Here is a 25,504-nt window from a genome sequence, read left to right as displayed (position 1 = left end):
AAGCTAACCAAGTGGAAACACCATCTAGAAACTATGATTAAAACCTTGCACTGTAATAATGGGATGTACTTCAATCCTTTTAACACCACCCTTCACACACACTTATTTTAATCCAGGATTTTTTTTTTAATGTACACTTCAGGTCCAACGTGTAATTTGTGTCAGCGTTTCTGCCTTTTAATCACTTTATGGCCTTTTTAATCACTTTATGGGCTCGTCTTTGTCACATTTTTCCTTTTCTCTCGTTGCTGTGCTTCTTTCACCGTCTGTCGTTGTCCTTCCTTGGGCCGGGGACATTAACAGATTTATTCAATGTAATGATCATTGTACAAAAATGGCAGAGGAAAAGGATATAAATATTGTACTTCCGATCTACTTCCATGAGAGCAAACTAATTTGATCTGTAAAAAGCAGATTTTTAAAAAAAGCTATTTTACCATCTGAAAGTGACCATTGTTGTGATTGTTGTGATTGGTTCTCACCACTAAGCAGGATGCACAAGGCAAAGGAATATAGACTAACATTCAAAAAGAGATTTTGGCTTCTATTAAACCCATATTTTTATTTTACTTATTAAAAAATCATGAAATACTCAAATCAAAATCCAAACGTGCGTCCAGGAAACTCTCATCTGAGACCAAGCCTAGAATATATGGGATTTCTGTGATGACATCATTCCACAAAATTCAGATAAAAGATTGTAACAGGAACTATTTTAATAATCATATTACTATAATCATAAGAGGGAGGGTTTTTTCCCACGATTCTTTTATTTTAGTGAGCCTGTAATCAAGCATTTCCTTGTATGTACACTTGGGTACTTGCAGTGCTTTTACGTACGGTACATAAAAAAGAACGTGAATAATTATTTAACCATTTCATAATTGCATGTGTATAAAACAAACATTATTTTCATCCTCAGACGAGTGAAGTCATGTTTAAGTTTGAGGATCATACAGGAGTCCAGCACTGCAGCATAAGACCATGATTTTCCACATTTCCTGCAAGATGAAGGGTTTTTTTGGAAGCGGTGGAGTAACAGCCATGTTCAAATCTGCACCAGTTAATCTCTCTAATTGTCAAAGCAAACCCCTCCGACAAGCGTCTCACACTAAACTTCCATTTCTTCAGTGTGAAATGGGCTCCTCAGTCGTCTTAACTGGCTTACAGCCGTGCTCCTCTGTTTCAAAGACAAATCCAATTTTCAGCTCTCATCAGTGAGGAACAGACACAAGGATGCCTCTCTTTCAGTATGATTCAGTAGCACACACACACACACACACACACGCACACACACGCACACACACACAGGGAGCCTGTTGCCGCAGCTGCATTTGAAGACAAATCCCTTTTTCTGCTTTGCCCTCACAGACAAAAACCACTCGTCTCATCTCCTTACTCCTCTGCCTGTTGCACAAGATAAAGAAGAGGACTCTGTGTGTATGTGTGTGATCTAGTGCATCCCGAAAGACAAGGCATGCAGAAAGAGTCAAGTTTTTGCGGTGATGAAGGGCACCTTTCCCCTCCTTCCATCCCCCAATCCTCCCTGTGTTTGAAAATAAAACCAACTACAGACACATTTTCAATGCCCGTAAATTAGAGCATATCTATTCAGCATGTTGTACCAATGACATGCCTGTCAGGTGTCTCTGTGTCTGTGTTTAAACAGGAATCCATTCACCAGATGAGACGTTATAATCTGAACCAAAGCGGTATCTAAAAGTCTGCTAGGATGCTTAATCCGGGTATTCTTATATTCCTGTGGCATGAGAACTCTGAATAAGTTACTGACAGGAGGCGTCTTCTTATGGTTGTCGACGTGCGGCAATCACACTGTTCATATGATGATTAGGGTACAGGATGACGTCAATCAGACACATCTGTTTGTGATCTTCATCTGATGAGGTTTGTACACAATCCAGGAAACTTGTGAGGAGTTATTACTCAGCTGCGATTGGACGATTCAGGGGAAAGGGGTGTGGCTTGAGTGGAAAAGACGGAAAACAACAGATGAACGATGGGGATGAGGAGGTGAGGAGTCCTGAAAAGGTGGGAAAGAGATTTAGAAAAGAAAAAGAGAGATAAAGGGGATTGAAACAGAAGGAGCGAAGATGGAGGGAATTTAAGGAGGAAAAATAGAAAAGACAAACACTGAGAGAAAAAGAAATAAAGAGGATTTAAAAATAAAAAAAGTGTGTGGGCAACATTGTTTGGAATTGAAATTCAAACAAGCAATGACAGGAACACAAAAGACAGAGAAGTGAGGAAAGATGACAGAAAGAAATAGAGAAATAGATGTAGAGGAAAACAAGAGAAGGATGGAAAATGTTTCTGGTTTCTGAAAGAGCACGTTGAAAAAAGAAAGCCGGACGAAGGCCTTTCCCAGCCGATGGGATCTCTCATCGGCTTTCTTCCAGTTTTCCCACATCAGATCGTTGCAATCAGGCCTCCATTATCTCCCATCGACCAAGCAGGAAACAGCATTTCCCTAAATGTTCAGTCGGAACGCTGCGATCACGATTTCAACTCAAGCTCAGACCTAAATGAATTCGCTCCTCGGCAGCGCAGGAAACGGCTCGGATGGTGAAGGCCGTCCGTCACCGCGACGGAAAAGACGACGGCATTAAAGACGTTCAGAAAGAAGCTCATTGTTACACAACACGAGTAACACACGCACTTCGACTCACACAGAGTCGTGCTATTTGGCTTTCCATACGCTGCTTTATAATGGTTTGCACCTGTCTGATGCTTTTTCCAGCATATCCTTCATCATCCTTTTTTCCACGTCGCAACCCCTTCCTCCTCATCACGCTGGCATCTTAGCTTAATTTTGCCTAAGCGCCAGGATTACACAAGCAGCCATGTTGCGTTTGTTTCCCTAAGAGGACGGCAGATGTTATGATCAGTGCTGCGTTCAAAGGTTGCAGGTCAGAGTTCAGAGAAAGTTCAGAGAAAGTAGTGAAAGTTTTAAAAGAGGCAATGATTTGGTGAATTTCCACAAACACAGCAGGATGTTATTCACATGATTAAAATGCACAGATATCATTAATTATTATTGATTATTTCTTGAGAAATTACCAAAGATGCACAAAAGATCAGTGAGCCGATTTGTTTTTATCCGATAGGGGCCCGTCCTCCATATTGGACCTTTCGGTGCTTCACGATTGAGCTGAAAATGGAATAGCTGCTTCCAGTTTCCGTGAATTTAGATGGTTTAGTCTGTTAACTTTGGTGAAGCTGAATTTTTTTTTGTTTTTTATGAAGGTGCACGTCACCGTCGGATGTTGATTACGGGCCCAGCTTGATGCGGGCTCCATCGCCCGACTGCAGGACAAACACGCTGCAGCGGTGGAAGAATTAGAAAGCTGTCAGGGCGTGCACATCTCAGGAGGGAGGCGGCAGCGTGAAGACGCCAGATGCTACTGTGTCAGGCAGGTTAGGTGTGTGTGTGGGAGAGAAAGTGAGATGGGTGAGGAAGGGGGGGGAGGGGGGGTCGACTGGAGACGAGGGATGGGGGAAAATGAAAAGTGTGTGCCTGTGTGTGTGACAGATGGCCATAGGCAGGTTTGGATTACAGTATCACATGTTTATGTGTTTGTGTGCTGCCATGTGGATTATCCTCAGGTCTTTATCGCCATCTAGTGGTGTGGCTGATCTACCGGCAGAGACTACAAAGGCGAGCTTGTTCAAATATAGCACTGACAATTTGAGAATTTAATTATATAATCTTGAACAAAAGAAGTCCCTACGATGAACTGGCGGCTCGTCCAGGGTGTAAGGCGGCCTCTCGCCCGTACTGACTTCTTTACTACTTTACTATACACCCCCTCTTCTGCGTATTTGTTGTCCTTATTTTCAACCTCTTCAAATACTCTGGCAGCGTGCACATTTTCAGCGCACACTTTCTTTTTTGCTTTTGTGTCTCCGCTTCCACTGATGAGGTTGTGTTTCCTAACTGTGAGCCGAATGTGTGAATAATAATAATAGTAATAATAATGTTGTGGATCATGCAGGTCAGAGGTGATTGTTTGGATCCCAATCAGTGTGCAGATCATGTAAAAAATATTATGTCCTTTCATAAAGGGTTAATAAAATCTGATTCTTCATTGATTGAGATTAAACTTCTTTCTTCACGAGATTACATTTTAAATGAGTCTGAATCGGCATCGTCTCACGTGTCAGTGATCGTCCCTCGTTTACTGTGACCCAACACATATAGATGTAATCTATACCAGATTGGGATTATGATCCCAGTTTTGGAGTCTTGGCGAGATGACAGCACAAAATATCTCCTGTAGGGGGCGCTGTGTGGAGCACAGACAAAACTTTAATATTAGATGTGTGGATGAAGTCACTGATCAGGTCTTTCCTGATCTCTGTCACAATATTGTAAGTGTGGGAGTGGACGTGTGTCAGAGACAAAGGAAATGAAAAATGATGCCTTGACCAACAATTTTACACACACACGCACACGCATGCGCGCACACACACACACACACACACACACACACACTAAGTGCTTGGTCTTTGCTGGAGGCAACTGGAAGCTTTGCTCTAGTGGCCTACTTTAGGACAGGTCACTTCTCAAAAAGCGTCCAGCCACCGTGAAATTCATATTATCCCCCTGGAAGACACACACACACACACACAAGCACACACACACACACACACACACACACCTACACACACACGACAGCAGCAGCAGCAACATAAGCAGACTGTACGGAATCCTCTCTGCTGCTAACATATATTTTTGAAAGGATTCTTGAACATTGTTGGACAATTATCAGATCTCAGTTTCACAGATACATTTTTACAATAATTGGACAATAATTACAAAATTAAATCATCGTAAGATCTATTATCACACATCAGACTGACCTGAGATCAGATTCAGTTTGTGTTCCATTCTGTCTCAAGTTACTGAAGAAAATCTCTGTTTGTGAAATATAGTTTTATTAATTTCATTTATTTTATTATTAGGGTCACACTTCCAGGTGACTTAGGTATAAGAGACCTGAAATGAAACAGAATAATGTAAAAGCCTGAAACAAAGTACTCACTTATATTCAAGTATATACATGTAGTATGTAGCATTCCTGTTTATTATATATGTATACAGTATACGTTATATTCGTGGTCAGTCTCGAGAAAAAGACGTCAGCGTGTCGCCATCCGCGCGCGCTCCAGCGGGCAGCCACGCGTTAAAGCGCAAGAGGAGCGCAGAGGAGGATGAGGATGAGGATGAACGCGTGAAACCAGACTCTGGTCCTTCCTCTCAGGATGGTGGATGTTATTTATGGTTGATTACTTTTCCTCCCGAGAGTGACACAGATGGGGGACCATCGGCGGCGGGGACTCCGGAGCCTCGCGACCAAAGCCCGGGTCTCCAAGGAGACGAAGCTCCGGCTGCGCGTGATCTTCCTGGACGACAGCGAGCGCACGTTCGAGGTGGAAGTAAGTTTAAGTTTAATAATAGATTTAATAATCAATTTAATCTCTGTTTAAGGTCGCTGGGGGATTTTTATCATTATTATTTTTTTAATGCGTTCTGAAGTTTATTTCTAATTTTTCGTTCGATCGATGCAAAAAAAAAAAAGAAATCTAAAGATGGGCGGTATCTTATAACTATGTAAACACAGAACAAAGGTTTAAATTAAGCTCCTATATAAAATGTAATTAAAAAAAATAGCATTATAACCTTCTTTATCAATAGGATTTTTGGACCAATGACGGGACAGGTGTTGACATTTGCGTTAATATCTTCCTGACGACAACAGAAACGTTGAAATAAGATATATATATAAAAAAGACAATTAACCGTCTTTACGCAGCAGACATATGTCAAACATCTGTGTGTGGTGAGCTGTCATACCGTCCAGCTGCAGAAAAGCAGAGCTCAACATGGTGACGTCTCCTGCCAGGCGCAAACCTATTAGTGTGGAGAGGAAAGCATCTTCCTCCGTCCGTTTCCCAGCGGCCTCTGGGACAGGAGGAGGGAAGAGGGGAGGAAAACCGGTGTCAGGATGAGAGCGAACGTGGGAGAAACACATTTGATCGCAGCACTTGAAGGGAATGGCAATTAACTTACTGTCACCTTTAAACTGCAGTGCATCATGGGAGGTGAATGCTTCATACATAGGCCCAAAAATAAACACTATTTTACTGTTTTGTTTGATTGCTTTGTTTCATTTCACTCTTTTACTTCCACTTGTGAATTCCCAGCGAGCAGATTGCACACAGTGCCGTTGCATGGAGTGAACTGCTCTGTTGTTCTGGGGGCGGCCATTTGTTTCTACTAATCACCAGTTGGGCCTGTGTTCTCTTCATAATTAGGTACAGCTGCTCCATCCCTCCTCTTCCTCGCTCTCTCTCTCTCTCTCTCTCTCTCTCTCTCTCTTTGTAATGACACGTCAATGAGGGATGTTCAGTAATCCTTGATGGGGTGCTAAACACCAGCTAGCAGCCAGCAAACACTAAAAATAAACGTGTCACTGCAGTGAGGACGAAAAGCACAAGCAAACTTGGTCATTAGAGATTTAGGGGGGGTTAAAGGTGGAGACGGAAAGAGATAGAGACCTAGCGAGATTAAAGAAAAGGAATAGAGGGGAAAGAATAAGGTATTTTTGACCTGGATTACACAAACCTCTTCTGGATTAACAGTAATTCCTCACACCGCCATATTCCGAGGTCCCTGGAGCCTCCCCGGACTTCAAAGGGTCTCAATTTAAAAAAAAAATCAAATTATTCTCCTCATTCCACGTTAATTCTGTCCCAGCAAAAGGTTTTAGGCGGCGACTTCTTCAACAAAGTGTGTGGCCATCTGAAACTGCTGGAGAAGGAGTACTTCGGACTGGAGTTCAGACACCACAATGGCAACTACGTAAGACAAAAGCACACGCACACACACACAGACACACACAGACACACAAAGAGAATTCTACTTCTGCCTCTCTATGTGGTTCTGTTCCAGGTGTGGTTGGAGCTGCTGAAACCGTTGGCCAGACAGATTAAATGTGAGTCAAATAAAGTTTTTCCTTTACCTTTAACAACGGGGAAATATTCTAAAAGAATATGTCGTCAAGTGAGCACAATGCGGGGACTTGAAAGTACTCTGACACAAGTAAAAGTACTGCATTTAAAATGTTGCTCATGTGCAAGAAGCTTTGAATTAGGATCACTCAAAAGGGCCATTTTTAAATAATAATATTAGATTAGAACTTGTCATTTCTTATTGCTTCGCTGGTTAAGATGGCCTTCAATTGCACTTTATATTTATATATGATGTAAAGTGAAAGTATAAATATGGGATAGACTTAAGAAACCTTCTCTTTGTTCTTATGTTCTCCTAATACCCCCCCCCGTCAGACACAAACGACCTCTTCTTCAGGTTCATAGTGAAGTTCTTCCCTCCCGATCCCGGACAACTCAAGAGAGGCCTCACCAGGTAACCGCGTCTTCTTCGTCAGCTCCTTCTGTGGGTTCATCATCCTCTAATATGAGAAATGACAGAGGAGAGTAAAAATGTTCCTCGTCCTGCTAACAAGCCAACCAGCAAGCGTTGAAATCCCTCTGTTGTGTGTGTGTGTGTGTGTAGGTATCTTTTTGCCTTACAGATGAAACAAGACTTGTCTAATGGTAGTCTGACCTGTCATGACAACAGCGCCGCCCTGCTGGTCTCTCACATACTGCAGTGTAAGTACTCGCAATATGAATCCAAAACAGAACTGTGATGTTTGTTTGGTTTAAGATAAATTAACTACATAATAACTCTTGAGTTAAAGACAATCAGTTTGTCCAATCACATCAGACTTTTTTTTAAGCGATTCTCACAGGAGAGCCGCTCTTCAAATGTTCCAATAGAAACTGATGCTAGGCAGCGCAGCGACATAATCGGCGCTGCTGCACACAACAGCAAGAATGTCCTTGGTTTAAATCCGCCTGGGGTGGAGGGGTGGAGTTTGTATGTCCTCTCCGTGTCCGCGTCGATTCTCTGGCTTCCTCGCACCTCCAGCTGAATATTGGGGACTCTAAATTGCCTATAGGCAGGAATGCGAGTTGACTGGTTGTTTGTCTTTCACGCGGCCTTGCGACAAGACGATTCGTCCAATCTTATCTGAGATGTGTTTTTGCAGCAGAGCTAGGCGACTACGATGAGGAGCTGGACTGTCACCATTTAGAGATGAAGCAGTACGTCCCCAACCAGGAGTATTTAGACCACAACATCATGAAGTTCCACAAGAAACACAGGTAGACACTAAAACCATCTCCTCCCCGGTGTAGGGACGGGCCGTGTGGGAGTTTCCCCACCCAAAAAGGGATGCAAACAAATCTCCAAGGTCACATCAGAATTCCTAAATATCAAAATGTGCCGTCTCATCGGATCTTCATTTATCCCTCCTGTCTCTGCAGAGGTGTGTCTCCCGCATACGCCGACATCCAGCTGCTGGAGGTGGCGAGGAAACTGGACATGTACGGCATCCGGCCTCACGCCGCCCATGACGGGGAGGGAATGAGGATCAACCTGGCCGTCACGCACTCCGGAGTGCTGGTCTTTCAGGTTCGCAGCGTCTTACCTTCAGCGATCAGATTGTCCTGAAAGTGGGTGTGTCCCTCTACATATTGACCACTAAGCAGACTCCAATGTGCATTTGGTATTCATTTTGGATAATCCACAGAATCCCTTTAACAACCTTAAATAAGAAGGTCGCTTTGCTGTGGCGACCCCTCACGGGACATGCCGATGCGTCCCTCGATCGGGATCCAACTCTTCCCAACTCCAAGGTTCACCTCTCAACAAGACCAAACGGAATTCCTAACTAATGAACAGACAGAAAACTCAACCTCTGTGGTCGAGGCAAGCGATCGAGAAACAGCCTCAAGATAGTTTTAAGTGTGCAGAGGATGAACCGTATGGACTCTCGTGCTAACTTTATAGCTAGCTACCACCGACACATCGAGTTTTCCCACATACAAAGATTAAAAATCGAGGAAACGCATGTCAGTAATTTGTTGAGGTGAATCTTTTTCCGCCTCTGCAGGGAAACACCAAAATCAACACGTTCAGCTGGGCAAAGATTCGCAAGCTGAGTTTCAAGCGCAAACATTTCCTGATCAAACTGCACGACAAAGTTGGGGTGACGACCATTTCAGACTCCGTAGATACGTTTGTCGAGGTCTGGGTTCATTCAGCGTTCACATGAATGCATGTGTGTGTGTGTGTGTTGTGCGCCGCCCTTCGTTCCAGCCTTCGGGCAGGGACACGCTAGAGTTCTCCATGGCCAGTCGAGATGTGTGCAAGTCCTTCTGGAAGACCTGCGTGGAGTACCACGCGTTCTTCCGACTGGCGGAGGAACCGAAGACGGCGCAAAAAGCGCTGCTGTTCAGTAAAGGCTCCAGCTTTAGATACAGGTAAAGCACGCGCGCGCGCACACACACACACACACACACACACACGGCATAGTCTAAAGAAGCAAACCGGTTCAATTGACATCAAGACCTTTATTGTCTTCAAGAACTCTTAATCGATGGCTTCCCCCCAAGAGGAAGAGAATGACGATGATGATGATGATGGATGTCTAACGTGTTATTTTATGTGGCAGCGGGCGGACACAGAAGCAGCTTCTGGAATGTATGGGATCAAGGGAGAAGCGGTCTTCACATTTTGACAGGTGACAAATTGTACATCATGCACATTTTAAAATTGCCCGATGGCTACAAATTAATCTGTCAACCGCAGATTATTCATAATATCAAAGTGACATATAGAAACTAGAGAAGCACTCAGAGCGCAGACCTCCGCAAAAAAAGCTCATTCCCCTCCTAATTTACGACTGATTTTTGGTGAGCGAATTGAATAGCCGTTGTCTTGCTTTTCATCCAGGACCTACACTCCGTCAGACCACGACTCCAGACAGTGTCGCTCCTCTCCAGATCTCCTCACGGACGTCTCCAGACAAGTAAAGACGATCCCAGTCAAATCCACACATGTGGGAAGTAGAGTCGCGTTGATTAAGCTGCTCGTCAAAATGCACGTGGTCTGTCCTCCCCAGATGTACGAACACTCTCACCCGTTCCCTCGGGCGGGGCACGCCTTGGCGGTCCACAGTCGGGATGAGTTGGAGCCACATTCGGGCGAGGATGACGTCGAGGTTGGTGAAGAAGCTCTTCGCAGCCACTCGTCCATCGACGTCACCAAGTCGACCCGCCCTCTCTGCCAAGTCACTCCCATTTCTCCACCGCGACACCAATTAGCCCCCTCACCCACGATAAGATCCGCCTCCACGTCTGTGGTAGACGACACGAGGGAGGGGGGCCGGACCGGGTCACAGCGCCAAGCCCAAAGGCTAGCTGGCGTCTATGGCAACCGGTCGAGGCGTCGGCCCAATGCTCAACCGCACCCGGATGCCGCTCAGCAGTTGGTTCTGCTCTACCCAAACAATCCGGCCTACCAGTATCACCCAGTCCTCCCAACATTCCCATTAGCTGCGGCATCGCCTCTCAGCCGACACCCCTACTTCACAGACTATGTCACGGTTTCCTCGCTGGAACGTTTCCCACAGCCAAGAAGGCCGGATTACATGATGATGGACGACCTCTTACGGCCATCTTTGTGTCCCATCAGTCACGATTCATCAATCTTATCGCCAATGAGAAGGAATCCCCGCCCCTCTGGCTCAGGCGGGCTGGGATTGGCCAGAGTTTATCAGCCAGCAAGCAATGGAGGAAGGCTTTGGGGTCCTGGACATACGGAGGCCGGACATTACAGCGACGACTCAAACTTCCTCCCCGGGCTGCCTCGCCGTGCGGCTAGCCAACCAGATGTCAAGTTTCACCTCTCAAGGAGTCACAATCCCGCCTTTAACCCCGCTTCAGAGTTCCGACCTCTTGGCTACTATCCCCACCTGACACGCCCCTCAAGACCAACCTACCTCCCACTTAACTCCTCCCCTCTGCCTGAACGACCCGCTTCTCTATGCATGATGGGAGGTGCCAGAGGAAGCTACAGCGATTCCGATCCGGAGGTTTTCTATCCTTATTACTGCCCACCCCCGCCCCTAGGGAAACTGGGACGACCTGCCGGACTAGCCAGGATGAGGTTTTCCTCCGGCAGCCTCCAACTGGATGAGGAAGTAGAGGAGGAGGAGGAGGAGGAGGAGGAAGAGGACGGAGCAGCGAAGGAGAAAGTGAAAAAAGAAACAAAAGAGGGGGACGAGGCTCCGGGCGCCTCAAAGATTACACAAGTCACAATTTAGATAAAGATTGTTACTCGTGTGAAAGACCATCATTTCTGCGTCCTGTTCCAGTGTGTGGGAGGAGTGAAGAATAAGCGGCCAATCAGCTTTTCCTGGCCGGTCATCAGACGCTCGCTTCGTTTTGAGCGAGACATTTGGGTTGGCCTTCGTCAGGCTGGTATAAAAGCTATGAACCGATTAGCCAAATGCCTTTTATTTCTCCGAATGCAGGAAAAGTGCCGTGCCAACAAAGTACAAACTTTATAGCTAGTTTACAGAAGTTTATATAAAATTGTACGGAAAAGGGTAACAGACTTGCAGGTGGAGATATTTAAAATTTCAGAATTTAGATTCAAAGCTTGAAAAAACACAAAAACTTCACAGAAGCGTCAAATTTAAGCACAAATTCTTGAGTGTTCTCTTGTTGTGATGCTAATGTGGGGTTTTTTGGAAAACATCTCGATTAAATTCGCAGGTGATGTCACTCTGAATTTCATTGTAATTTTATATGAATGGCGGTAATGTTAAAGGATCATAAAGAAAGAAAAGTTATTTTTAGTAAGTTCGTATTATTAGGATGTCTTTACATTGTTGCTGGGTACTGGCATTAAAGTAAACAAACAACTAAGAGGCAATTCTCAATTTAAATATTTATTCGTAAAACTAACTCCCACTACAAAAAGAGTACATTTCTGTAAAATCTTACATCTTTCATTTAACCCCCTCCCCCAAACAAGCATTGTTGTTTCCCTTATGATATATAAAAAAAGGCAAAAATATACAAGTTTTATAGTGTCTTTGGTACAAACTACCAGTAACGTATTTGATTACAGCTCCCTTTATGCGCTCAACAAGGACCTGTGCTACTTCCTAGCGTTAGCTACTTCAAAACAATGTCCTCACCCCTCAAGCGTTAACAGTCAAAATGTTAGCAACTCTTAACATTCAGGTTATAAATTTAACTACCAGCAGAAGCTGACAATTGTAGCTATAAGCCCATTCAAGAGTGGAATGCAGCTAGTTAGTTTGGAAACATATTGTCCTGGTCACTGAACATTTTTGTGCTTTACTGACTTCGAGGTGCGGATCCGATCAGGGAACTGTAATATCAACCATTACTGTAGACTACAACAAATATAAGTAACATTGGCATATAATCTGTCTCAAGTGCTGCTGAACAAACACATCTACAACATCAGGGCAAGTCCAGACACAAAACATACTCCGGCTGATGGGGATAAAAACAACAACGTAGTATTCCGTGTGTCTCTGCATAAAAGTGACGTCTACGTCTGGAGAATGGCTGATAGCATCTGATTAAGGCACGTGACGGTTAGTTACACTGTGCAGATTTAGAGACTTGCGTCTATGTGCGCCGCTTATACAGTGGAACCTCGGTAGTCGAACGACTCTGCTTTCCAACAAAAACAATTTTGAATTCAAAATGCCTCGGGATATCGAACAGATTTTCGGCGGTCAAACGTACGAGAGGAGCCGAGGCGAACCGAAGACGCGCAAACGAAGGCGGAGTCTACCCGACGAGGCTGAGTTTGAGTCGACCTGCCATAGGAGAAAGACTGCACCCGTTTCTGGGATCTTTCTGCGCAGCGCGGTCCGGAGGAATCGATGATTTCGACTTTTCTAAAGAAAACTGAGCTAAAGAGAGAGAAGGGGAAAAAACCAGGACCGTTACCCGTCATTTTACGGAGGAGGATTCCCTTTCAAAGGAATAACCCTCCACCTCCCTCCCGACACCGCAGCCAAAACGGCATGGAAATGTGCCAGAATTTTTTGCTCATCGTGATTTGCCATGACCTGGATGACTGAGAACCGACACAGACTTTTGTATTATTTACACTTTTACGTGTCATCTGTTGTCTCGATACTCGTAGTTACGCATTAATATAACTGTACGCATGTAAATGGGCATTTATCTGGTGCGTAGGAACAGATTAATATAGTTTCCATTCATTTCTTATGGGAAATATAGTTTCGGTTTTCAAACAAATCGGTTTTTCGAACCGAGGTTCCACTGTATTCCAAACTTAAAGACAAAGCAAATCACAACTCATTAAAGATTGTATTTTCAAAGCTTCAAACTTCAAATAATGGAGCCGTCTAGAGAGGGGGGGGGGGGGGGAAGAAGCCTTCAACCAGCAGCAGCAAATGATATGAGTGTGTGTGTTGCATAAGTAGTGTGTGTGTGTGTGTTTGTGTGTGTACAGCGAGGAGACATTGCACAGCAAATCTCCATTTCCGATCCTCCAGTTGCGTCGTATGGAGACACAGTCTCTCTTCACAAAACGTACTTCCTTTTTTGTTTTTTAAACATCGCTCCTTCATTTGGTCGAAAATCTGAGAAGAAGTGACAGAAAGATAAAAAAAAAAAAAAAAAACAAGGAAAAATAATGGTTAAAAAATGATTTGATGAAACCTCAAAGAAAAAGAGGGAGAGATCTCGATGAAAAATAAAAGACAGCAGGCAAATGTGAAAGAAAGAGCGGATTGTCCTGAAATTAGTGACATACATCTGGTACCTGGTAATTATGTGTGTGACCATCCTATCAGTGATGCCTGGACAGACTTCTTCAGCCAATCGGATGTTGCGTTCCAGCTCCTCTATAGCCACCCGCTGCTCCGAGTGCTCTTTGTGCTGCTGCTTCAGCTAGAAAACGAGTCATTCTGGTCAGGGGTGACTAGACGGCAGCACGGACACAGAATCGACTGCCGGTGCCGTTTATCGATTTCCATCGCTGTGCGTTTTAATACTAACTTCGGTGAAGACAGGAGAGATGACTGTGGCCAGACTGGCAGATTTACTTAGCTGATCCTGGGTCTGCGGCGACAGATGGACATGAGGAGGAAGAGGAGGAAGAGGATGAGATGCCCATCAAAACACACGAGAAGTAACCCCATTTAATCCTCATCCGGAAAACAAACGGTTTAGCTTTTAGCTCTTTGAATGGAGTCGTTAGTCTATTAAGATGCTCCTTGGCCAATTCCATTTCCATGGTAACGAAGCCATCCTTTCCCTCGGGTGTGATTCGCGAGCTTTTTACAACGTGGGAACAACTTGGACCAGAAGAAGACGGCTCCGTGTTTGACCCGGATGTCGATGCTACTTGATTCATTAGCATGTTGCAGCCTTTAGCTCTCGTTCACAGAGGAGACGCTCATAAATACCTCACATTAAAGAAACAAACATGGTCGCCAGATCAGACGGTACGCACCGTTCCATTGAGGACCTTCCTGCCCTCCGTCTTCTTCTTACGGACCGTGGTGAAAGACCACTCGGGTGACTCGCTGTTCTCTTTGTTACTGGACTCGCTTTAGACACGGAGGAAAAACAACAACAACACTCGCGTTACCCCGCCCCTTCCATCTTGAGACGCAGACCCGCAGTGGGATTTACCCGTCTGAGTCTTCGGAGCTGCTGTCGCTGTGCCCCTCCGCCTTCCACCTCCTGTACCTGTCGATCAGCTCGCTGAGGTAGGACGTCTTCTTACAGTGTTTGACGATGAATTTGTGTTTGAGGAGCTCCTTCGCCGTGGGACGCTGCGTGAATGAGGAGGAAGCGTGTCACACGGAGTTTTTAAACAAAAGGTCAGAGAGAGGGGAAAATACGCTTCCTGTTCGGCTCTAGAAAATTTGAGTTTCTGTCGAGTATGGAAACTCTATTTTTATGTTTTTACAGCTCACAGATGGAGGCGAATGAGACATAGAAGCGGACGGAGGAGAGGAACTACCAGCCCACCAGGGGGCAGCAAAATTCCACTAGCGTCTCAAAACTGAATGCGATAAAACAAACCTAACCTTACTTCTGATTTAACAGGACGACTAACAACAACAACAATTCCCACAGAATCCATATTTACCTGTAACAGAATTCTTCAAAATACTTCACAGCGTCATGGTAATTAGTGTCTACATTTCAATCTAACATGTAGGACAGTATAAGTATAAAGTATGGATCAAATACTTAAGTACAACACATGAACTTAAAAACTTGTTGTTAATCCGAGTCGTCGCTCTCCGTAGACAGAAGCTGATATTCATGAACTACGTAAACCAGAGATGGGGGGTGGGGGGTGGGGGGGGGCACCGATGGACATTCAGCGACTTAAAAGAGGAGCCAGACAGGACGGTAAGTTTGTCTTACAAAGGTAGGGTCCTTGTTCAGACAGGCTTCGGTGAACTCTTTGAAGCTCTTGGAGAACTCCCCCGCTAAGGTCGGCGGAGGAGACTTGGGAATGTGGAACAGAACTCGCATTGGATGCATGTCCGAGTTCGGAGGTTCGCCTTTGGCGAGCTCGATGGCCGTGATGCCCAACGACCAGATATCAGCCTGGAGACACAAACAAGGCGAGGGAAGCCCCCCCCCCCCCCGTTACTACAGACAATATTCACATGAAGAAGAACCTGTGAGACCGGATACAGCCTCATTAGCTTTTCACACGTTTCACACGTTTTTAAGGGCCTGAAGCACCTTTTTGACACCGAGAGACGGAAGCAGGTGGAAGTTTAACATTTCTACGGTCGTCTGTCCGCATTTGGTGCATCGACCGCACGAAAGGGGTCCGAGTCGTGACTCGCGAGCTCGCGGCGCACGCCGCCGACCATATGTCGGCCACAGACACACAAACCTGACGTCGACAGGCACCCCCAGACGTTACGCACAGGCCGAGTGTCACGTCGCAACGAGCATGTGGCGAGCAGACGGCTACGGAGTCGTCGCAGCGCCGCTCCGGGTCGCGTTACAGGATCCTCGGTCACCGTTTGACATATGGCAGCGTGGAGACGGGCGCGACATACAAGCGTTACACGACACGTGTCTCTCATGCAAACAAAAAAAAAAACACACAGCGCCGTCACCAGACAGCAGCAACAGAAGATCTTGGGTTCTGAGCTCAGGACATATTTGGACGAAGCAGGATTCCTCTGCACCACCTGTACGAGTGCTTTTATGTTTGTGTAGTTGAGAATAGACAAAGGTTCCTTTATACATCTTTTTAGAACACTGACATGTTAGGGTCTATTGTTTCTCTGCCGACGTTTGGCTTTGAACGCTGCGCCCGATAGGGAGAGGAATAAGGATTTATTCTGAGCCATGTTTGTGGTCAGTTGGCAAACGTAAAAAAGCAGCCCTGCAGAAATGTCAAACGGAACCGCGAGTAGCACAGTGCGCTAACACCGATCCTTTTCATGAATATGAACGGTTGTTTAGCTGTTGCTATCCATTATAGCCGCTTTATAGCACAGAAAAGACGGGCCACAGTCTTTTTGTGAGCCTGTTCTCGGCTCAGGTTACGTCTCCTCATGTAACCGTAGTCTTGTGTTCAAACTGTCAGACTTCGTCCTCCCTTCCACTTGGAGAAACAGAAAAACAGAGGAAAAACCTAAACGGGTTAAATCATTTAGACAGAGATTACTACAAAATAAGAGTCTGTAACGCGCTTGGAATAAGAGAGTTCACCGGCGTGACGTTCGTGGGCGGTAGAAAAATCACAGACACGTCCTGCAGGTTGGACACAGTATTCAAATAAGCTTTAGCGCAAACAACTCGAGTCAAACCAGATTAGAAGACAATCGCGTGCCGAGCCACACCCTAATAACAAACAAACATTGATCAGGCAGGAGGCTGCTAGTTTGAAAGCTGCCCGTGCTCGACAGCAGCGGGAGCGTCGATTGAATGCGCCGGCGTTTGGTTTTGTCGCAGCTGCCCGATGTCAAGCAGAGAATAACACCTCCGAACAGGAATCACTCGCGGCGCCGACTGGCCGAGGAGAACTCGAGAACGTCGCAGCGTTCCCCGTCAGATGCAAATAAAAGTAGGAACTCGGTGGATATTATGCAAATGAGCTGAAGCCTCGGGCGGATCGGAACGCAAACGGCACGGCCTCTGCTGTCTGGAAGATCCGGCGTTTTTAACCCACGTTTGAGGAGTCTCACCTTGGAGTCGTAGGCCGACTGCTGGATGACCTCCGGGGCCATCCAGAACGGCGTTCCCACGAAGGTTTCCCGCTTGATCTGCGTGTCGGTCAGCTGGCCGGCCACCCCGAAGTCCGCCAGCTTCACCTGCCCGTGCTCCGACAGCAGGACGTTGGCCGCTGCACAGAGGAGCCGTCCTTAGTGCACTGGTTTGGATGAGCCACGGCTTGTTTGATGTTTCATTTGGCTATTATTATTTCTTTGGTAGCTCACATCTACCACCAGGGGGCAACAAGGTCAAGTATTCGACAATGTTATGCAGCTTGATGAGAAATTCAGACCTCTGGAGGGTAAATACGCGTCGTGTTTTAGAGTGTTTTAAATTCTGCTGCAGCGCTTTTGTCCGATTCTTTTTAAATCGGCTTCTCGGGAATCCCCAAATGTACTGGAAGTAGATATTTTAGAATGGGAGCAGTATTTCTAGCAGGGCAGCTCTTCCAGGCTACGCTTGACCCCCACCTTTAATGTCTCTGTGGATCTTCTTCTCAGAGTGGAGGTAGTCGAGGCCCTTCAGGATCTCCTTCAGCATGGTGGCAATCTGAGACTCCTCAAACGGACCCGCCCGCAGCTGCGCACACACAAAGCGCGCACGGAAACAAAGACACGCGCTCGTTAAATTAAAGGCAAGAATCAACAGAGTTGAGGGAACTAAAAGACACCACGAGAACAAAACAAATTATTTTAGCATCCGTTCACAATTTCATTTTTTAGCATTTCTCAGTAATTGCTTTCGTTTCCCCCCAAAATATTTAAGAGTTTTTTATTTCTAATGGCGGATTTTGCACATCTATTGCATTTAAATTTAAACTGGTCTTGCTTTATGGCCTAACACCGCCCCGTACGTGTAACCAGTAACATATGGTCAGTGTAACCAGTATTTATAATTGTATTTATATACATATCCCACACCGTAAATGCAAGTGGAAGAAATTTCCTCTCGATCTTGAGCTCACCTCGAGAAAATGTGGCAATACTTTGTTTTTTTTTGCTTAATTAAGCAGACAAACCAACAAATAACCAAACAAAACAGTAATGAGAAGAAAAAAAAAAGTTCGATGAAAGCAATCTTTTTTTTCTTATTGCTGAAGCGGATCAACAACCTGAAAGAAATCCACTCAAATACTCACCAAGTCGAGTGCTGAACCTCCACCGAGATACTCCATGATGATCCATAGTTTACTGCCCTGAAAGATATTATTATGCGATATATATTGATATTATTTATAATAACTTTCTCCAGATCAGAGACGACAGCCACACAGAAACAGAGAAATCTAAGCCTCTTTCCAGAAAACGGATATTTATCATTTGCGTGTGTTCCCGCTTTGCCTCATTACGCGCTTCACCTTCAGGTAGGAGCCGTAGTACTTGGTGATGTACGGACTGTCGCACTGACTGAGAACCGTGATCTCCTGCTGGATGTCCTCGATCTCGTCCTCCGCCTCCTCCAAGTCGATGGTCTTGATGGCAACGACGCTCTTGGTGCGATTGTCGATGCCTTTAAACACCTGCGGGGCGAGGAAGAGGAGATGCAAGCCGATGAGGAAGATGAGGCCGTGGATGAGAGGAGAGGAGGAAAACATCGGTACAATACAGCACCGCCAGTAAAACAGGGTTTCAAATGAACACACCTCTCCAAAAGATCCTTTTCCGATACGATCCAGTTTAGTGAACAACTCCTCCGGATCAATCTGAGTACTCTGAGGAGAGAAGAGGAGAGGAGAGGAGAGGAGGACAGAGGAGGTGAGGAAACAAGGAATGGAAACATCATTTATTCACTTGATTTTTACTCTGATTCAATTATTTCTAAAAGAAAAATGAATGTCAGGAAATGCATTATGTAACATTTTGTAACTTCTCTCAGAAAAATAACGTCGAAAATTATTAAAATATCTCAAAAAGCGCAACGGGAGATAATCCACTCGAGTTTGACGAACGTCTTTCTGTCACATTCCCGTTTTGCAACACAACAGCCATGTTATCACAGCCCCCCCCCCCCCCCCCCCCCCACACACACACACACACACGCACCACGAAATGCAGAAGGAAGCCGCATGACGGTTAAAGATAACAGGAACTGAACACACAGACCGCACTCGCCAATCTTCTCATTTGTTTCTGACATTTGAGGTTGTCGGTTCAGAAACTCTGTTGCTGCCTCCAACAGGCTGCTGAGAACGCAGCAGTCGGGACACTCTCACGTAGAAAGCAACGCAAGCGACGACGACTCGGCGTACGACGTGGATAGAAACGACAGGATGACATCATCATCGTAGCCGTGTGATCCATGTCTTAATCACACACACACGCGCACACACACACACACACACACGCACACACACCGTTCTGTGTGAGCGCATTGATTAACCCACAGAAGCATACGATATTCCTGTGATGCTGGCCGCGTCCTGCCCACCGAGCTAAAAAAGGAACAGCCCCCCCCCCCCCCACCACCACACACACACACACACACACACACACACACACACACACACACACAGCCCACAGTGTCACCACACCCTGCCAGCGAGCACAGTGGTTACTGTGCGATGACGCGTTCAGCTGGTCCGCCGAGTCGGAGTGAAGCCACGCGGGGAGAGGAAGCCGATAGGACAGATGGTGATGATTATAGAGGAAACAACCGTCTCTGATAGGCCAGGAGGACGAGGGTCCCGCCTTTCTGCTTTGTGGTACCGACTCTGCATTTCCTGGTCACTTTTTTTTTTTCTAGCGTCACCGCTGCTGAGGTAAGAAAAAAAAAAAAATGACGACAAAACACTGCCGACAACCGATTGGTCGGATAGCGTCATCATTGCGTCATCATTGGGTGGAGCCGAACGCCGGGTGGTCCAGGGCGGCACCGACCCACGCCCGTCATTTTTGGTGAAGATGATGATAATGAGGAGATCAAGAGGTGGGTTAGGGTTGCCATGACAACGCAGTACAAGAAAATCACCCGAGTCAAGTGGCGTAGAGCCGGCGCCACAATATCGCACGATGGGAACCGGTACTGGTGAAGAAGGCCCAACTCAAAAGAGTGAAGTTATTCCAGAATGAACTCCTTTTCCAGAATGCAACGGGATTTTTCCGCGTCACATGCTCGGTACGTTCCCTAGGAACGAAGCGCCATTAGCCTTTATCTCCTGGTTATACATCTACACGGACTTCCTCATTTTTCCTGGAAGAAGCTGGAGTGTCTCGGCTTCCGGGTTCCCAGCACAGCTCTCCTTTCTCGGACCCGCCTCCGGTTCAAAGCGTCCATTTTACCCGTGCGAGATTGTAATCGGATCAACAGGGAAGTGCAGATATCGGTCGTTCAAATGAGATATCAATCATGGGGGGGGGGTGTGATAAACATTTTAAAATATAATTAGGCCTTGGTGACACACGCTCTTATCTGACATCCAGCCCTGCTCCAGGATCAAGGCGGCTTCATAGCCAGATCACACGCAACGAGTTAGCCTTCGGTTAGCTAGCAATACGAGCGGTACAAAAATCACGCCGGCGCTCTCGGGGCCGCATCATTTGATTTTCGACTCCGCAGGCCAAATCTGTACGCGACTAATTCAGTGAATCGGCAGCTGCGGTGGGAAAATGAGTCGCGAGACGAAATGATCGTACCCGCTGCTGCTACGACCGTAAAAAAAGGTTCAGAACTCAAACCAGGAAGTAAGAACGTTGAATTAAAGTATGATTAAATATCATTAAAATGTCTGCGTTAATGCGTTCCATGTTACGTTATTAAATGAAAAAGGACAGAAAACGTTCAGAGTTTCACATCTAAGTGAAATAAGTGCAGAGATGAGTCACGTGTTAACGTCAAGCACACAGATTTACTCACGGTGAGGTCGTCGCGTGCTTCTCTTTCAGACCCCGGGTTAGAATTATAATCCCTGTGGGTTCATGTGCCACGAGAATAAATATAAAAATAACAGACTTGCAGTCGGAGGGATCGTATAAACAGAGCGGCTCCACTTTGACCTTTCGGCCTCAGCGTGGTGAAAGAACAACATTTAGGAGAGAGAGAGAGAGAGAGAGAAGTTAAATATTCAACAGTTGCTCAATCATTGCAGAGCAGACAGTTGTGTTACTGCGGCTACATGTTAGCATACGGAAAGGGTAAACCCGGTCAAGTTCCAGACGGCGGCTCAAACGGTCACTAAATGGCGGCTGGATATTTTAATTTGACCTTATCAGCTACGAGAATTGCACGGCTGTAAATACTCTTTCCCTGATTTAATGGGGAAAAAATGAGTTAAAAGTTAATTATGAATGAATCCACGGAGCCAAAAGAGGCTTTGGGAGCGTGCCGTTCAAACGGATGAGATCCGGAAAATCCGTAAATGACGACCGGCTGAACGCTTGTCCTGTTCGCACGAAGCTTTCGGTTTCATTGATCATGCTTCGTTTAATGCTTTTTCGATTTAGCGTCTGAGACTTATTTCAAGATCGCAACAAGACAAAGTGAATTAAAAAGGTCTCGAGACATTCACTCAAATCAGCAAAAACAACACTCGACTCGTCACATGTGCAAGTTTAACATGTTTCTAACGTCTAATGAACTCGTCCGACATTGGGCTGATTTAAAGAGGAGAGAAAGAGCCCAGTGTAGCCTCAGCGGCGAAACTCTGGCGTGCAGCTCCAGAGCGGCGCTCCAGAGGTCACCGAGGTCCGTCTGGTCCACGCTAACATTCAGCTGCCCAGGAAAACTTGGACAAGGCTGTGGAAACTGTTGAGTCAGAGCGGCTGAGAAGAGCGTGTTTTTACTAAGCGGTGTCCAAAAAAGCCAAACTAAAAAAAAAGCTCCGTGTGCATTAGAGGTCAAAGGTCACAGCTGTAGCAGGAGGAAGCACAAGCGCGGCATTCTCTACAGCGACCTTTTGCGGAGTCGCGTCGTGCGAAGGGCTCACCGCTCCGGAACATTTCCTTTTTTCCAGCGCAGATCCGAAAACGTGACGCGGTGCATTTTTGACGTCCAGCGAAAAGATGAAACGTTTAACTCGTCGGCTAAACATCGATCAAACACTTTAGAAGCTCCTCTCAAAAACAGGTCACGTCATCTTGAAGGCTAAAGTTGCCCGAGGTTTCTGCTCCTCTCAATGGAGAAAATGTTTGGCTGGAAATCCGATTTGTTGGGGTTTTGATTGATGGACGCCTCTTTTACTTTTTTACATAACACCATTACTTCAAACGTTACGTTCCAGCTCGGACGGGGCCGTTTAAACAAGCTCGTTCAACCTGTTTGCATCGGACTGATTCACAAACAGGAAGGCTCGGCAGCCGAGCGCCGGAACGATTCGCTTGGGAGCTGAAGCGCAGATTCCCTGCAGGAGATTCTGTCCGGGCAGGGAAACAGGAGGACCTCTCTCTTTTCTGTTTTTCTTTCTTCGCAACGAAGGGTCAGAGGTCAACAACCAGAGTTATCTATGGGCCAATGTTTTTAAAAGAACAGTTGCTTTAAAACTACCCTGATGTTTATGATAGCAAAACTGCGCCTTCCAATAATGCGACGAGTACATAAAACAATTAAGCAATAAAAGGCTGATTAAGCTAGGACCATATCAGCAGTCATAAAGTGGAGAGTCATAAACAGACATAAATATCGGGGGGTTTTGTTCTGGAGAACCTTCGGGGTCCATTTAAATATACATTTAAAGCAGCTAGTAGCAGGTAGCAGCGATAGCAGGTCACGTTTGAATAGGACTGCATCTCGAGGATATTGCAACTGCAGCTTTCCCGCCAGTAGAGGGCCTCGGGCTCCTGTACAGGTGAGCTCCATTACAGAGTTGTTTAGAAAAGTCAGATTTGCCACAGGGAGAGTACAGTCTTAGTGCAGTCCACAGGGGAGACTGAACCTTCAACTACATCATTTGATCGGTTATATATTGACTGATCGATCCATTCATGAGAATAAAAATTGTATGAAGCAGAAATTCATTGAAGAAACCAAAGCTACGTACAAACTGCAGGTTGAAGCGACCCAAATCCGATTTTATTGCCCCAGTGCGACCTGTATCCGATCTTTTCATGACAGTCTGAACTACGCAGATCCGTTTTTTTTTTAAATGCGACCCAGGCCACTTCGATATGTGACCCTAAATCCGATACGTATCCCATATTTCGCCACCGTTACATCCATGTTTACTTCCTCAAACACTGAGCGTCAAACATTTGACGTTGCTGCGTTCTCTTCTGCGCATGCGCGCCTTTTGCCGTTCACTGAGGAGAAGACATACGAGTCATAATTTAATTTGAAATGTGAACGAACTCGCAAAAAAAAAAAAAAACTGGATTTCACAAAATAATCTAAATCGAGCCTAAATCAATGCGGTCAAATATATCAGATTTAAATTATGCAGCGATGTGGTTATGTTGCGTTCAGGTCAAGAATCAAACCGAAAACCATCCGTGTGCTACTTGAAAGCAAATTCGATTCAACACGTTACTGCCATACGACATCGTCATTAAGGAATAGACGATCAATCCCTCGTGTTTCCAGAGTTACACAACACATCCCATCATCCAGCTGCCTCACAGGTATGACATGTAGTCCGTTTGCCTCAGGTGCGACACATACCAGCCGTTAAACACCACCCGTCCGACCTGCCTGGGGTGACTGAAGCGAACAGAACGAGAGGAGGGCAGTCCCTACAGGTAAGACACACCTGAGGAGCAGCCAAACGGGAGGCCGAACACGCGGGCTGGCGTTAAAGCTCGCGCGACACGCCGCGTTAGCGGCAGAAACGCAGACTAGATAATCCTCCACAGTCGCCCATCGGCAGCAAACATCATCTCAGATTATATTTCACAGGGTAATCGTACAAATTCAACGTAGAACCGAGAACACGGCGCAAAAATAACACCTGCTGAAACGCGACCGGAGAGAGACACACGACCGAGCGACGTCGCTATTTAGAACAACAGACCAAACATCGGCGGATAAAAGAGGATCGGCGGAATATCACGGCATGCAAATGAAGGAGATTAAGATACCCGGCTATAAATAGCCTCTCGCTCACACGTCAGGAACGTCATATAAATGTTACCGTCTAACCCAGGGGTGGGCAAACATTTTGACTCGCGGGCCACAATGGGTTCTAAAATGTGTGTGAACTGATATAAATGACATGTAAAAGTCATTACAAAAGTCATTTGGCCTTTTACAGGTAGCATTACAGGGAAAAAAATGAATTTCGTGTGTTTGCAGTGTAAAAACGGTAAAACATATGACAATAAAAAGCAAATGTTAAAAAGGTCAAATGAATGAGGTTTAATTATAATAACATTTTATTGTATAATTTGGACTGGTTCGGCGGGCCGGATTAAAAAGCCCAAGGGGCCGCACATGGCCCCGGGGCCGTAGTTTGCCCACGCCTGGTCTAACCAAACAAAACCCACGTCTTTGAATGTGAATGAAAGATCACATTAAAGGCGTCTAAACCAGCGTGAGGTCACTGAAGGCAGGCTGTGACGTCAGAGTCGATCTAAAAAAGGTCATTATTACGCAGCTAAAGGGGTCAGTTTAGACCATTTAGCTCATTCTAAACCCGCAACATGAGTCATTATTTAATGACGGCAGAGGCATCCTAACAGGCTTATTTTAACAGACTTTTGAACTAAAACGCCATTCTGTGTACTTTGAACACAGTAAGGGAGCAGCTCGGTGACATTAGCAGTGATTATCTACACGTTAGAGAGGAATTGGAAAGATTTAAAAACAAATTAAAACCACCATAAACCTCAAGAAGTAGTGCCAGAGGCACGATTAAAGTCCCGGCGACCCCATTACGGCAGTCGGTGGACATTTTTAGTCTTTATATTTATGTTATTTTGCGTGTTTTTATTAGATTTAAAGACCATATAAATCGATATAAACTCCACATGGCGACACATTTCGGGTTTATAAGTTAAAAGCATTGTCGATAAAGTGCAATTACACGCTTGTAAAAGCGACTGCGGAGACACACAAAGCTTGTGTCTACCTTTCCCCCTTACCTGCATACCAGGAACTTCCATGGTGACTTCGAAGAACGAACGCCCTTTTCACTCCGCCAGGTTTGTGCGTGTGTGTGTGTGTGTTTTCCTTTTTCTCCTTGGGAGTCTTGCTTTTGGAACTCGTATCTCTCCTTCGACCTCTCCTCTCCTCCGCCTTCGAGGCTTTAACTTCGAAGTGAAGAAATATATCCGACGCGGAAGAGGCCGGTCGGTTTTCAGTGTGAGAAGAAACGCAGAAATGTTCACACGTCCTGAGAGACAGCAGCAAAAAAAAAAAATAAAAAAAA

The 25,504-nt window shown here is 45.6% G+C and overlaps 2 protein-coding genes across 2 annotated transcripts; one reads left to right on the top strand and one right to left on the bottom strand.

Annotated features, from left to right (window-relative positions):
* Positions 1–5,334: 5,334 nt before the first annotated feature.
* LOC137911284 (FERM domain-containing protein 7) lies at positions 5,335–11,255 on the top strand. The gene is made up of 12 exons (XM_068755628.1): positions 5,335–5,457; positions 6,779–6,883; positions 6,974–7,016; positions 7,369–7,447; positions 7,598–7,695; positions 8,136–8,250; positions 8,413–8,560; positions 9,042–9,137; positions 9,248–9,411; positions 9,603–9,671; positions 9,884–9,959; positions 10,053–11,255. Exons 1-12 carry the CDS (start codon positions 5,335–5,337, stop codon positions 11,253–11,255), a joined length of 2,319 nt encoding a protein of 772 aa, XP_068611729.1.
* A 2,144-nt stretch (positions 11,256–13,399) lies between these two features.
* Positions 13,400–25,238, bottom strand: stk26 (serine/threonine protein kinase 26). The gene is made up of 12 exons (XM_068755630.1): positions 25,218–25,238; positions 18,854–18,922; positions 18,569–18,730; positions 18,350–18,406; positions 17,682–17,790; positions 17,184–17,341; positions 15,394–15,579; positions 14,647–14,789; positions 14,465–14,561; positions 14,008–14,070; positions 13,772–13,899; positions 13,400–13,589 (listed from the first exon to the last, which is right to left on the bottom strand). Exons 1-12 carry the CDS (start codon positions 25,236–25,238, stop codon positions 13,574–13,576), a joined length of 1,209 nt encoding a protein of 402 aa, XP_068611731.1. The 3' UTR covers positions 13,400–13,573.
* Between the last annotated feature and the right edge of the window lie 266 nt (positions 25,239–25,504).

This window comes from Brachionichthys hirsutus, chromosome 23 (assembly GCF_040956055.1).
Source record: "Brachionichthys hirsutus isolate HB-005 chromosome 23, CSIRO-AGI_Bhir_v1, whole genome shotgun sequence".
Taxonomy (NCBI): domain Eukaryota; kingdom Metazoa; phylum Chordata; class Actinopteri; order Lophiiformes; family Brachionichthyidae; genus Brachionichthys; species Brachionichthys hirsutus.
Note: the sequence above shows the minus strand (reverse complement) of the source record. Positions and strands in the feature narration are given on the sequence as shown.

Coding starts and splice junctions, on each gene's coding strand:
- LOC137911284 (XM_068755628.1), top strand. CDS start 5,335: ATGGGGGACCATCGGCGGCGGGGACTCCGGAGCCTCGCGACCAAAGCC. Junction 5,458..6,778: donor AGCGCACGTTCGAGGTGGAA/GTAAGTTTAAGT, acceptor ATTCTGTCCCAG/CAAAAGGTTTTAGGCGGCGA. Junction 8,561..9,041: donor CCGGAGTGCTGGTCTTTCAG/GTTCGCAGCGTC, acceptor CCGCCTCTGCAG/GGAAACACCAAAATCAACAC.
- stk26 (XM_068755630.1), bottom strand. CDS start 25,238: ATGGAAGTTCCTGGTATGCAG. Junction 15,580..17,183: donor AGTCGGCCTACGACTCCAAG/GTGAGACTCCTC, acceptor TTGTGTCTCCAG/GCTGATATCTGGTCGTTGGG. Junction 14,790..15,393: donor TGAACAAGGACCCTACCTTT/GTAAGACAAACT, acceptor TCATTCACGCAG/CGTCCCACGGCGAAGGAGCT.